This window comes from Anguilla anguilla, chromosome 3, assembly GCF_013347855.1.
Source record: "Anguilla anguilla isolate fAngAng1 chromosome 3, fAngAng1.pri, whole genome shotgun sequence".
Taxonomy (NCBI): Eukaryota; Metazoa; Chordata; class Actinopteri; order Anguilliformes; family Anguillidae; genus Anguilla; species Anguilla anguilla.
In genome coordinates this window covers 50,935,133-50,947,474 of record NC_049203.1, presented here as the reverse complement: position 1 = coordinate 50,947,474, position 12,342 = coordinate 50,935,133, and the positions used below count along the sequence as shown (strand labels likewise).

Sequence of the window (12,342 nt, the reverse complement as noted above, 5' to 3'; positions counted from 1 at the left end):
GCAATGCGTTTTTATTTCTACTGTAGAATCAGTCACCTCTCCACCTGGGAGAAGTAGAGCCATCTGACTGATCTCTATTTGCATCAACGTGGATATCTGACACCACGCCTTTGGTTGTGGTTGTTCAGTGTGTTGTTGGTTATACAACATTTGTCATCCGGTCCAGATATTAAGAACTTTCCTCTCGAAAACAGAAAAGAACAGCTTGTACAGTCAGGGAGGGACGGAGCTCTGTGGGAAATGAAGCTGGTGTGCCCTGCAGGTCCGGGTGTTTTAGCGAGTGTCTCCCCCCCCCCCCCCCCCCTCCCCCCCCCCCCAGGCTCTGTGCACTGCCGTGAGCGAGCATAACCTGCTGAAGACCGTCACGCACATCTTTGCAGAGGCCGAGGACGCCCACCTCTCCGACACTAACGGACACGACAAGCATCTGTCCTCCGACTCGCTCGGCCCGGAAGCTACCTCAGGTAAGGGGGAACCGCAGTGCATCACCCCGCCCGGTGGCAGGAATGCTTTCAAAGCATCACAGCACGCTCCAATTCAAATAATGCCCCGCATTTGTCGTTAGAATGTCCTTGTTTGTTGGGCTTTAATGGCAGTCCACTCAGATTATTTTACATTTTAATGTAACGGAGCTTGAAAAATATGTCCTACGGCTCCCCAGGGTAATTTGATAAATTTAATGAACTGAAACCCAGAAGTGGGGTTTGATTGGTTTGGAAGTAGATACAGTACATGGTACGTTCACCAAAAACTTCAATGTTTATTTTTTGACCCAAAGAGGAGCTATCCGGCAGGTCCCTGTAAAGTGGATTTCAGCCCTCTGTGTTTGAGCACACAAATTATTCCAGGACCCCTGATTGTTGTGCTAAAGCCGCTCTAACCACACAACATGACCAGAGTGCATGAAAAGAAACCTAACTAGCTTTGCCAGTGACTTGCACTGTGCCCGGCAGTCATGATTAATGAGGATAAGATAAGCCCATAGGGACTGAAGAAGCTCCTTTGCCTCTTTGAGCCTTTTGTCACGGTGGAGAAAAAGGCGCCATATTGTGGCTGTGGGGCACTCGGAGGTTTTGTGCGGCCATACTTAAGCAGGCCGAATGGCAGCCCGGAAAGTTCCGCTGAATGAGAGTCTTTGTGAGGGCACAGAATTTCTCAGAAACAGGAGACGGAGGGACAGAGGCTGTCGGATGCCAGTAGTGTCTTACTGTGTGTGTGTGTAAATATTTGAAGCTTTTTTTTATGTCAGAAAGAGGATATGGTTGTAACCAGTGGTGTTTTTTTAAGGGCTGAGGGAGTATCCGGAAGATCATATTCATGACACGTCAGGAGTTGTAAAATACACTGGAAAGGTGTTATGTATGAGCTAGGCTATTCAAAACACCTGAGCTCATTTGTGTATCTCTCCAGTACTCCCACTTCAGATACATTGAAATGGTATGGTGGCCTTTTTTACGTCTATGCAAAGGTGTCAGCTGTACACGTTCTCAAAGTACTTAGTAGGACCCACTGCTTTACAGACATGGAAACATGATACAATTCACCTGGGAATGACCAAAACTGCAGAATGACAAACCTGCTGATTCTGCCCCCAGACATTACATCTAGAATACTGTAGCTGCATCTAGTGTTGATATAGCAGATGAATCATTCTGTTTCCAGAAAAATGCTTTTTTCTGCACTGACTTCAAATACATATCAGTTCCTTTTGGTGCGATTTTGAGGAATTAGAACAAATAGAGGAAGGAGCGTTGCTTCTTTTTTGTTTTGTCTTATTGCCCTCCTTAACACCTTAAATGCTGTCTACAGATCTAAGCTCTCTGGACTGGTCACAGAGTGTTTATGATGAAATCACCCAGCCTGTGCTGCATTCTGGGTATCTCTACAAGTCAGGATGCATGAACAGGGGGACATTATCTCGGAAAACCAGAGAAGGTAAGCGACTATTCATCAGCATGCCAATTTGGCGCCTTTTTTCCAGATTACGTGTCCTTCCTTGGTTTTGTTGGGGGAAAAAGATTGCTTAATAATGAGTACATAAAAGTAGACAATGTACTCTATGAGCATGCCTAAATATTATGAGAAATTACTATTCATTATTCATGTACCTCAATTATGTGCCTTAGACCTATGTGTTTATTGATAATGATGAAGTCTCTGTTATGTTTAGTTGTTAGTCTTTTATATTCTGGTTGTGAATTTTAATATGGTTGAACTGCATTAATTGACATAACCGTGTATTTTCAGATTTCCAGAAATACTGGTGCTCGGTGGAGAAGTCCATCCTGTTCTACGAGTCCGAACGGTGCCATGATCCCAGCACGAAGGTCGACATTAAAGATATCATCTGCCTGGGAGTCAGCCGACCGGATTCATGCAACAACACTGGATTCATCGACAGGTGGGGGTGGGGGTGGGGGTGTTGGGGTGCGGACCTCTGAAGGGATCGATCAGTGGAGTTGCTGTTCATCTTTTTGTTCTTGAACAACAGAAATTCTGTATGTTCAATCTGCAAGCGTGAACCAACTGCTCTCAAGTGCACAGCAGCCTCTGGTCTTAGCATTTCTCCAACTCATTTCAGGTTCCGCTACACCTTTGAGCTGTACTTGTCCAACGAGAAGATGTACCAGTTTGGTCTGGAGACCCCGGATGCCCTCCACAGCTGGGCGAAAGCGATTGGAAAGGTGAAACAGCACTTTCACTCTTTATGATTGATTAACATTTTAGAAGAGCTGGTTTTTAGAATGTTTTTCCAAAATTCAAAGTTAGTGTTCTAGAACTCCATTGTTTTCCTTTACCAGTAGTGATTGTTAAATCAGAATTGAAATGGTCAGTTAAGAACATTCTGATCACAGATTTGTGATCTTATACCTTAATGGGTTAGAGCTGATGTGTTTGTGGACCCTGTGCCACCCCTCCGCAGGCTGCCACGCCCCTGAGCTGCCACTGCCTGCTGGCGCGGGAGTTTGAGCGAGTGGGTGTCCTGCGCTACAAGGCCATGCTGGACCCTCAGCAGTGGAAGGAGGGGTTCTTCGTCCTGCAGAAGTCCAACCTCTTCATCTGTCCTCAAAACGATGGGGCCGCTGAGGACATCATCAATCTCAAGCGGCTACAGGAGCTCAGTGAGTCCCACCTAAAGCTTTGCATTACCTTACTATAGTGAATACAGTGAGTCCCACCTAAAGCTTTGCATTACCTTAGTATAGTGGACACAGTGAGTCCCACCTAAAGCACTGCATTACATTACTGTATTGGATACAGTGAGTCCCTCCTAAAGTTCCACATTATACGACTGTACTGAATACAGTGAGTTACCTTTAAAGCTGTACATTACATTACTGTACTGGATTCAGTGATTACCACCTGCATTTCACATAACTGTAGTGTTTTGAGGGCTGTCACCTGACGTTGATGACAACTTGCCATCACTGTAGTTGTAAGGTCCTTTGCTGAATTTTGTGCAGCCGCAGCTATTTCAGGACATTAAAGAGGCCCATCAAAATATCCTGATGCAACTCCACATTATCATCATTATGTAGCAATGCTCTTCATATTCCACAAGCTTTATAGTGGCTTCGGTCTGGCCCGTAGCCTAAACATGGCTCTTAAATGTTTCAATGATGGTTATGGCACCCATCGCAATCCTCATAGCGCCACCCTGTGGATGTGTTTTGCCTGTGTCACCCATGGTAGCTCTGTCCTATATTTGTCTCACAGGTATCACTTCTGAGAATGAAAGCCATGAAAAGAAGGACATCCTGGTGCTGGTGGAAAAAGGACGGTAAGTATTTAGTCTCCTCTGGAACTAAGGGTTTAAAACAGGGGTGTCAAATCTGATCCGAAAAGGGCCACTGTGGGTGCAGGTTTTTATTTTAGCCCAGCACTACAACACCTAATTCAACTAATTAACTAATTATGGTCTTCAGACACGACGTTGATAAGTAGAATAAGAATTTGATCAAAAACCAACACCCACACTGGCCCTTTTCGGATAAGATTGGACACGCTTGTTTTAAAATGTCCAGTCCTGTCCAGTCCCTTGTGCAGATTTTGGTGTTGAGAGATCTGAAACATCTGAATTTTTGGAATGAGAGTTACATACAACTTTCAAATCACCACTCTGAACAACGATAACCTAACATCAGGTGTATTTGACGCCCTTTGTTCTGCAGGACGCTGTACCTGCAGGGGGTGGGGCGGACAGATTTCTCCTTGTGGTACACGGACATCCAGACGGCAGCAGGAGGGAAGGGGAACGCCCTCAAGGACCAGCAGCTCAGCAGGAGTGACATACCCATCATTGTGGACAGCTGCATCGCATTCATTACCCAGTATGGTGAGTATCCAGTTAATGATCGCTTAATATGTTGGTCCTCTCCTTCAGAAAAATCTTCACTGAAAGGAAATGAGGAGTACTCCCAATAACTTCATTAGTTCAAATGGTCTTCTGCAGGTACAGGCAATAGCTTTGGTGTTCACTCTTGAAATACAGGTCACAGAGGGTTAGGCAGGATGTATCATATTATGACTTGGTTGAAGACCCTTAAAGGGAGTTTGACAGTGTTTTCTGTTATAAAACATATCCAACATCAAAGAATGGTTACTCTTTTTTTACGTTTTGTGAGGCAACGTCCAGTAAGCTTCTCAGATAGTTTTTCATGTTTTTCTTCTGTCTTGTTCTGTATAAAAAGCATTCTTTTGATTACTACGATTTTGTTTTCTGACCTCTTCTGAAGTCGTACCGGAATTGTGGAAAATTGTCCAACCCATGACAGTTTAACACTAGTGTTGTGCTAGTAGCTACTAGTGGTAGTATTCTTAGGTGCCATAATACTGCATAACCTGGCCACAGAAGGTACCAGTCTCAATGAGGGCTTTCCACCGTGAATGATAATTGTAACTATAAATGTAAAATCATAGAAACTGTTCCAACAGTAACGGCAGTACTGGTTTTGCTCCCCAGGTCTGGGGCATGAGGGAATATACAGGAAAAATGGGGCCAAGTCCAGGATCAAGCTCCTGATGGAGGAGTTCCGCAAGGACGCCCGAAACGTCAAGCTGCGTATTGGGGACAACTTTATTGAGGACGTGACCGACGTGCTGAAGAGGTTCTTCCGGGAGATAGACGACCCCGTATTCATGTCTGACCTGCACCCCTCATGGCAGGAGGCTGCCAGTAAGCATCCTGACACCCCTTTACCCCAAACAGGGAAACTCCAATGGCATGACTGTGGAGGACACATTCACTTTCACTCTAAAGTTACTGTGTAACATAACATAATGACGAGAACTGGCCATTTAGCCCAACAATGCTTGCGATTTTCCTGCCTCTAAAATTTTCTACAGTCTATTGCTTCCTCATACCTGTCAGAATTATTGTACCACTCCCCTGATCCCATGCCAGATAAACATATTATTAGTACTGGCTGTTGTGCTGGTTGTAATATCTGATTGTTGCAAAAATGTTTATGAAGAAATTTAGCCTCGAATTGGACTGTCTCTGTAGAAATATCCAGCAAGGTGCACCGCCTGGACAGGTATAAGGAGCTGATCCGCAGTCTGCCTAGAGTCAACAGGACGACACTAGCTGCTCTGATTGGTCACCTCTACCGGTTAGTGGCCTGAGACCACATCTTTGATTTTTATGACTGCTGTGCAGCAATGCTTTTTATTTACGGTCACTGTTCTGACTGTTTTCTAAACGCCGATGGCTATCTCTCCCTGACCCAGGGTTCAGAAGTGCGCCGACCTCAACCAGATGTGCACCAAGAACCTCTCCCTGTTGTTCGCACCCAGCCTCTTCCAGACAGATGGCAAAGGCGAGCATGAGGTCAAGATCGTCGAGGACCTCATTGACAACTACCTCTACGTCTTTGATGTGAGTGGACTGTTCGCGAAGGACACATTTCAGGTCTGTCTGTCATAGATATAATCAGTTATCTTGTGAATTTTCCACATTCCTCAATTGTGAGACGAAACAAAAGGTTGGTTTTTACTATTATGTAGTTTTTTTTAAGTTCATTCGATTGTTAAATTAAGTCTGATTTCTATGAAACACAATTCCCGTTATCCCTGTAAGATTACTGGGATGGATGTTGTATATGAGACAAAACAAAAGTGCTGTTTATACATTATGTGTGGTTTTATTTACCTTTTTAATGGTTCAGTAACTTCAGTTCACTCAGTTAGTAAATAATGTCTGGTTTCTTTCAAAACACCATTCAGGGTTTCCTACTAGATCACTGTACTGCATGTTGTATGTCAACAGTAAAGTGTACCTGCTGATTTGGTGTAGGAATGCTGGCTGTTAGTGTGATCAATAGGCTGATTTGCCCCGATGGATTTTATACTCCACTAACGCTTTTGGGCGAACGTCAAGCCCAGGCTCACTCTAGATCCACATTGTGCTGACATTTTCCAGACGGTCATGCACATTCATCAGCACCACTCAAGTAGGAATCTGCTTCCCCCACGCAAAATTACCACCATAAGTGTCCATACTACAGTGAGTCTTTTCATGTGAAGATGCATGTGCTTGCTCGTGATATTGTAATAATGGCTGTGTATTTGTGTGTGCGTGCGTGCATGTTTGTGTGTTCTTGTGTGTGTGTGTGTGTGTGCATTTGCATGTGCGTGCATGTTTGTGTGTGTGTGTGCATGTGCATGTCCACAGATTGATGAGGAACAGCAGACCCAGATTGAGCTGGAGATCAGTCTCATCACCACCTGGAAAGACACACAGGTAAAGCAGGCCTTCCCCTGAGCACAATAGTTCTTAAGGGACCTATTAGTGCCTTTATGTAGTAACATCTTTATTTATAAAGTAACGCAAGGGTAGCAAACAAATTGTAGGATATAATTAATTGAATAAAATAAATCAGTAAATTAGAGATTTGGAAAAAGACCTGCAAAGATTGCAAATTTTACACATTCTGTGCATGGATTCTTCTTTTTCCCCATTTTATTCAGCTGTCTCAAGCAGGTGACCTGATCATTGAAGTCTACTTGGAGAATAAGATTCCGGACTGCTGCATCACCCTGAAGGTAAATCACTTATACATATTTTTATTTACATAAAAGCACTTCACTCACTCAATTTGTTATTCAACACTGAGGGTATAAAGGTCACATTTAAAGATGCTTGTATTTTTGGTTGTTTGATGTTTTTTGGTATTTTTATTTGGCATTTCAAGAACTTAAGATATTGCTCACCAGAGAAGAAAAATTGTAGTGCTGTATGGATTTATTAGTTAAGTGTACTATAAAATTGAAGGTGAGGCATTTTAATTTTGGTTTCATAGGGTAAAGCCATTTCCTGAAATAAATCTCATTTAATTTGTGTTACAGTTACTCATTCCAGCCACTAGGTGGTGCTCCTACACAAGAGTAGTAATACACAGCACCCGTTTAGTCATTTAGTGTCATCTGTTGTCCTATAGGTGTCACCATCAATGTGTGCAGAGGAGCTGACCAATCAAGTCTTGTACATGAGAAATGTGCCAGCCGGAGAGAAGGACATCTGGCTGACATTTGAGGCCATAGAAGATGGAGAACTGGGTGAGAGTGCTGGGGGCATGCTCGCATCGCTTAGAGAGAAAAAAATGTCACACTGATTCAGCTAATCGTGTCGTATAGTCAACTCAGAACTGAAATGAAGAACTGAGAGTGGTGTGAGATTAGTCTGAGTAACTTCGAATTTCTCCAACTTCTCCCTTTAATGTATATGAAAGCTTCAGTGATGAACAGGGTTGGGAGAAATAATATTCTCTTCTGAAACTGGATATACATGTTAATGTAATATAGACAGTGTTTATATGCATATACTGAATACTCATACACATATTATGTCAGAAGATATTGTAACATCATAAACTCGATATTGAGGCTTTTTGTAAAGCTGATTAATGTACGATTGTCGTACAACATAAATAATTGTTCATTCATTGCATTACGACTGACTGTTCTCATTTTTATACATTTGTTTAGGATATGGAATTATATATCCAGAGTGAGTTTGTGTCTCCAAGCCACCTGACAAATAAGTATGAGATGTTATGTCACCCATTGCAGAGAGGCCATTGCACCCCAAAGAGAAGGTTCTGGAGCAGGCTCTGCAGTGGTGTAAGATGGCCAACCCCAGCTCTGCGTTCCTTGTGGTGAAGAAGGCACCTAGAGGAGAAGCCATCAACATCTTTACAGGTGAACACAGTCCTCTTACAACCTAAGGTTCAAGTCAAGGTGGAGCATGCTATCACCATAATTATGCTCTGTTATGGTGTATTATTGTGGTTCTTCTGTAATTTCTTTTGGTCACTGAGACATCAGTATCAGCTGTTACTGACAGTCACTGCAAAAAATATTATAAATAATATGAAATATTACCACACATTTAACTAAGGTTATGTTGATGCCAAAGGCGTTGATACTCTGTGGTGTTTAGATTACAGTGAGCAGTGTATGCACTGCAAGTTTAATTGTAATTTGTTTGGAGTTTTATCTGCCTCGTGCTACGATCCTAGTAATGAAGCGTCTGTCTCTGGGGGGGTGTAGGCTACAAGAGTGAGATCGTGAAGAATGGGGTTCTGAAGTGTCGAGAGGAACACCCAAAACTTCTTCAGGGGAACAAATTCCAGGAGCACACATTCCAGATCCGGGACCACAAGCTACTGCTGCTCAAGGATAGGAAGGTACAGCTGCCACTCAGAATCGTGGCCAATGGCAGCACAAGAGGACTATGCAGATGCTTCTCACTTGATTATATGGAGACATTTGGATTAAGCTACGGCTGGAAGGGATGTATTCCATGTTTTGTGTTTCTCTATGAACATCACATCATGTCTTTTCACAGATAAATTCCTAATATGTACATTGCAGAGGGTGTGAAGAAATAGACCGAGAAGTAGCCGAAAGTATAGAGTTTGAGTTCTAATGTTTCAGATTGAGCTCCAGTGAAATGGCACAGAGCTAATGCCATAATAATGAGCTATTTTTTCCCTTGTGTTTCTCTGTCATTGAAGACTAACAAGCCAGAGAAAGAATGGCCATTGAAAACCCTAAAGGTCTACATTGGGATTCGGAAGAAGCTTAAAGCTCCAACAAAGTGAGTTTCCAATGATATCTGAAAGATTTCTGCATATTTGTGTGCTTGTCAGTCAGTCGGGTTCCTGTGAGAATGCTCTCAGCTTACCAATGAGGCAGTCAAATCTGTTAAGACTCTTCATTCTACTGTGAATGTTAAAAGGGAAGTTAATGTATTTATGTCTTTTTGTAGGTGGGGGTTCACTGTGCTTCTGGACAAAGAGCAGCTGTAAGTATTCATTCATACATTCTCTAAATAATTGCAGAGCTGTGTATTTGTACTACGAATGCACAGATTTATGCAGTGTACATTTCTCATTTGCAGCCCTGCAGGTGGTGCATTGTGGGTACCATAAGGAACACATCAGGACTTTGAATAATTGTACATTTTATGACTAATGATTGTTTTGGACACATCTCCTGTAATGTGCATTTGTAATGATTACTTAGATATCTGTACATTGTACACTTATAAGGAGTCATTTGTGGCCAGAGTTCTGTCCACTGTATTGTCAGCTGCCACATTTCTGTAATCAAGGGGAATTATTTTGGTTGATGCCAAATTTATTGACAGCATGCCACATGTAGGGCGGCATGGTGGTGCAGTGTGTTGTCAGCTAGGAGGTCCCATTTCAAATTCTGTCCTGATTGCATGTTCTCCCCATATTCGTTAAATATAAATGTGGATGCACTGCGTTCGCAGGTACCTGTGCTGTGCCAGTGAGTCAGAGCTGTGGGACTGGATGACTAATTTCCTAAAGGCCCAGGTGGGTTCCTACAAGCCTGCGCATGTGCACACGCTCACAGGGCTTCACACAATGCCGGCAGCACCCGGCTCCTCCACCATTAACCTCCAAATCTACATCTTTGCGTCTGTGTCTGCCTGGATCCCCCCTTTACCTTATTGGGTATCAGAGCTGTTACTGGGTGTAGTTCAGTTCATTTTCCAGTCCAAAATAATCAATTATCCTGCAGGCATGTGAAACACGTTTTTGATGGCTGTTTTACAGCTTGTGTTCTGTGGGCAGGGATCAGGGGGAAGTAACTGATGCTATTGCCCTCAGAGTAACGTCCATCATTCATTCATCCTGCTCATTTTCATCACCAGCTCATCTAAATCAGGACTCTGTGCCTGCCTGGATGTAATTCTCCCTCAGTGCTTCTTTACCATCACTTCATATCAGAGCTACTGTGTGGGTTTCTGCAGAATTTCCTATTCAGAAATGATGAGAGGTGGACATAAAGGAACTGCATTGTAGGCAGGCATGCAGTTTGACTTAATCTTGAGGATGCAGCCTAAATGATAAAATAAGATCAGGTTTCTGTGCGCTTCATGAAGAATCTGATTAGATTAGAATCTGATAAGAATCTAATTAGATGAGCATTTGATTTTGTACTTGTACCATTTGCTGAAATATGGATGAGTATTTATGGGTTTGTTTATATACCTGTAAGGAAAAGGTGATGCCATGGCATGTCAGCCATGAAAATATGCTCCTACCTGATTATTCCCTAGTTTGCATTTAGCATTCAATATAGGAATGCTAGCATTTTAGTAATGTAACTCATTTGAATCATGACATTGACCAAACCTTGTCCTCTGGCTGGTGTTTCATTTGAAAAGCGGCCCCTCAGATGGTAACTCTTCCATAGAGGGTAGCTGTTGGAATGTGACTGCGTGCTGACTGTTCGTGTGCTCCCTCCCTCTCCCAGCACGACGATCTGAGGCCTCCCGTGCTACGTCGCCACTCGTCCTCCGACATCGCCAAGCAGAAGTTTGGAACCATGCCCCTGGTGCCCATACGTGGGGACGAGAGCAACTCCACCATGCTCTCTGCCAACCAAACCCTGGTGAGATCCCGTCAGAACCCGGGTCCAACCGCTCCCTCCCAAGCGCTCGTTCCTAAATTAGGGAACCGGTCGGTCAGCGTTCTGGCAGGGGCGTGGATTGTGTGCTTATCGTATGTTTAATCGGCCCTGAGCTTCTGCGTCCGCTACAGAAGGTGACATCACTCCCAGAGTCCCAATGAGAATCAAGGTTCTTCTTTTGGTTGGTGTCCTCGGTGCTAGGTCTACAGGCTAATCGTCTCGGTGGCATGGTATGAACGGGCTGAACACCAGTAGTAGGCCCCTACCCTTCTAAGGCCGAATGATGTCCGCATGTACAAAGCATACAAATTAGTTTCTGCCCAATCAAAAATCAGCATCAGGCCCCGCTCTTGGGTCTCCCGGCCCCGCTCTTGGGTCTCCCCGCCCCGCCCTCATCCTCCAGCCCTCGCTTCCATAGCTCATGTAGTGCCCGTATATTCTTCTTTTTTCACAGCGAAAGCTTCATGCTAGGAGGACACTCTCCATGTACTTTGTAAGTATACAGTACCCCCAGTGCCATTCCACCTGCAAGACCCCGTCACCCTCCATTTCCCAAGCAGTCCTTTCCCAATGACCTCAGCTTGTGATTTGCATGCGGTTCAATTTGCATTAATTTTTTTTAACCCTTTAAGGTGTAAGATCACAAATATATGATTACAGTGTTCTTAACTGAACATTCTATTGCTGCTGTAACAATCACTACTGGTAACTGAAATCAGTAGTGTTCTAGAACACTGACAAGACATTCCAAAAAACCTACTCTTCAAAGGGTTAATTGTCTAGCCTGTAAAAGCCGGTTGCGCATGTACCATTTGAGTCCTGTCTGCGGAACGCCATGCATTTTATTTACTGCTTACTTTTCCAAATATGAAATTCTCTAACAAAGCATGCATTCTAACTCTGTTGATTTATTCCACTAAAGATGCGGGGTGTGGGTTCGGTATATTTCAGTTGAATCTCCTCTCTCTTTCTCTCTCACTGTCTTTTCCAACATGCATCATGCATTGTGCCAATCATAGTGGTTTCTGATTTGTTGATTGTGTTTATAATGTTTTACAGACAAATTCTTAACTCGTAACTTCCCCTAAATACTTGGGCCCCATGATACAAAGCTGTTGAGGAAACTCTGGATGTTTAGCAATGGCTGTTCGAAGTTTACAGGAAAGGGGGCTGAGGCAGTTTGTGTTGTCCCAGCCCCAAGCACTTTACAGGCACATTGTCTCCACACATTTAGCTTTTGTCCTACTGTGTGTCGCATAATTATCCCGAGGTTGTCACTGTGGTCCTGAAACAATGGCCTCACCTCGTTTTAGGAAGTCGTTGTTGTTTTTAAAATCATCAGGGGGCAAATTCCTTGAGGTCCCGTTTTAAAGTCAGAGTGCCTGCAGGTAACAT

The 12,342-nt window shown here is 43.5% G+C and overlaps 1 protein-coding gene across 5 annotated transcripts in view; it reads left to right on the top strand.

The window, feature by feature from the left end:
- arap3 (ArfGAP with RhoGAP domain, ankyrin repeat and PH domain 3) overlaps positions 1–12,342 on the top strand; it is a 42,800-nt gene that overhangs the window by 27,881 nt on the left and 2,577 nt on the right. For 4 of the 5 annotated variants that reach the window (XM_035409558.1, XM_035409556.1, XM_035409554.1 and 1 more), the window contains 20 exons: positions 320–464; positions 1,810–1,935; positions 2,248–2,401; positions 2,582–2,684; positions 2,924–3,122; positions 3,718–3,781; positions 4,173–4,336; positions 4,964–5,176; positions 5,507–5,612; positions 5,731–5,878; positions 6,674–6,742; positions 6,970–7,044; positions 7,440–7,557; positions 8,071–8,199; positions 8,551–8,687; positions 9,018–9,100; positions 9,272–9,307; positions 9,782–9,845; positions 10,792–10,929; positions 11,402–11,440. In XM_035409558.1, coding sequence (XP_035265449.1) covers positions 320–464; positions 1,810–1,935; positions 2,248–2,401; positions 2,582–2,684; positions 2,924–3,122; positions 3,718–3,781; positions 4,173–4,336; positions 4,964–5,176; positions 5,507–5,612; positions 5,731–5,878; positions 6,674–6,742; positions 6,970–7,044; positions 7,440–7,557; positions 8,071–8,199; positions 8,551–8,687; positions 9,018–9,100; positions 9,272–9,307; positions 9,782–9,845; positions 10,792–10,929; positions 11,402–11,440 — 2,310 coding nt within the window. The remainder of the gene's footprint in view (positions 1–319; positions 465–1,809; positions 1,936–2,247; positions 2,402–2,581; positions 2,685–2,923; positions 3,123–3,717; positions 3,782–4,172; positions 4,337–4,963; positions 5,177–5,506; positions 5,613–5,730; positions 5,879–6,673; positions 6,743–6,969; positions 7,045–7,439; positions 7,558–8,070; positions 8,200–8,550; positions 8,688–9,017; positions 9,101–9,271; positions 9,308–9,781; positions 9,846–10,791; positions 10,930–11,401; positions 11,441–12,342) is intronic. The other variant, XM_035409557.1, reaches the window with a different exon arrangement.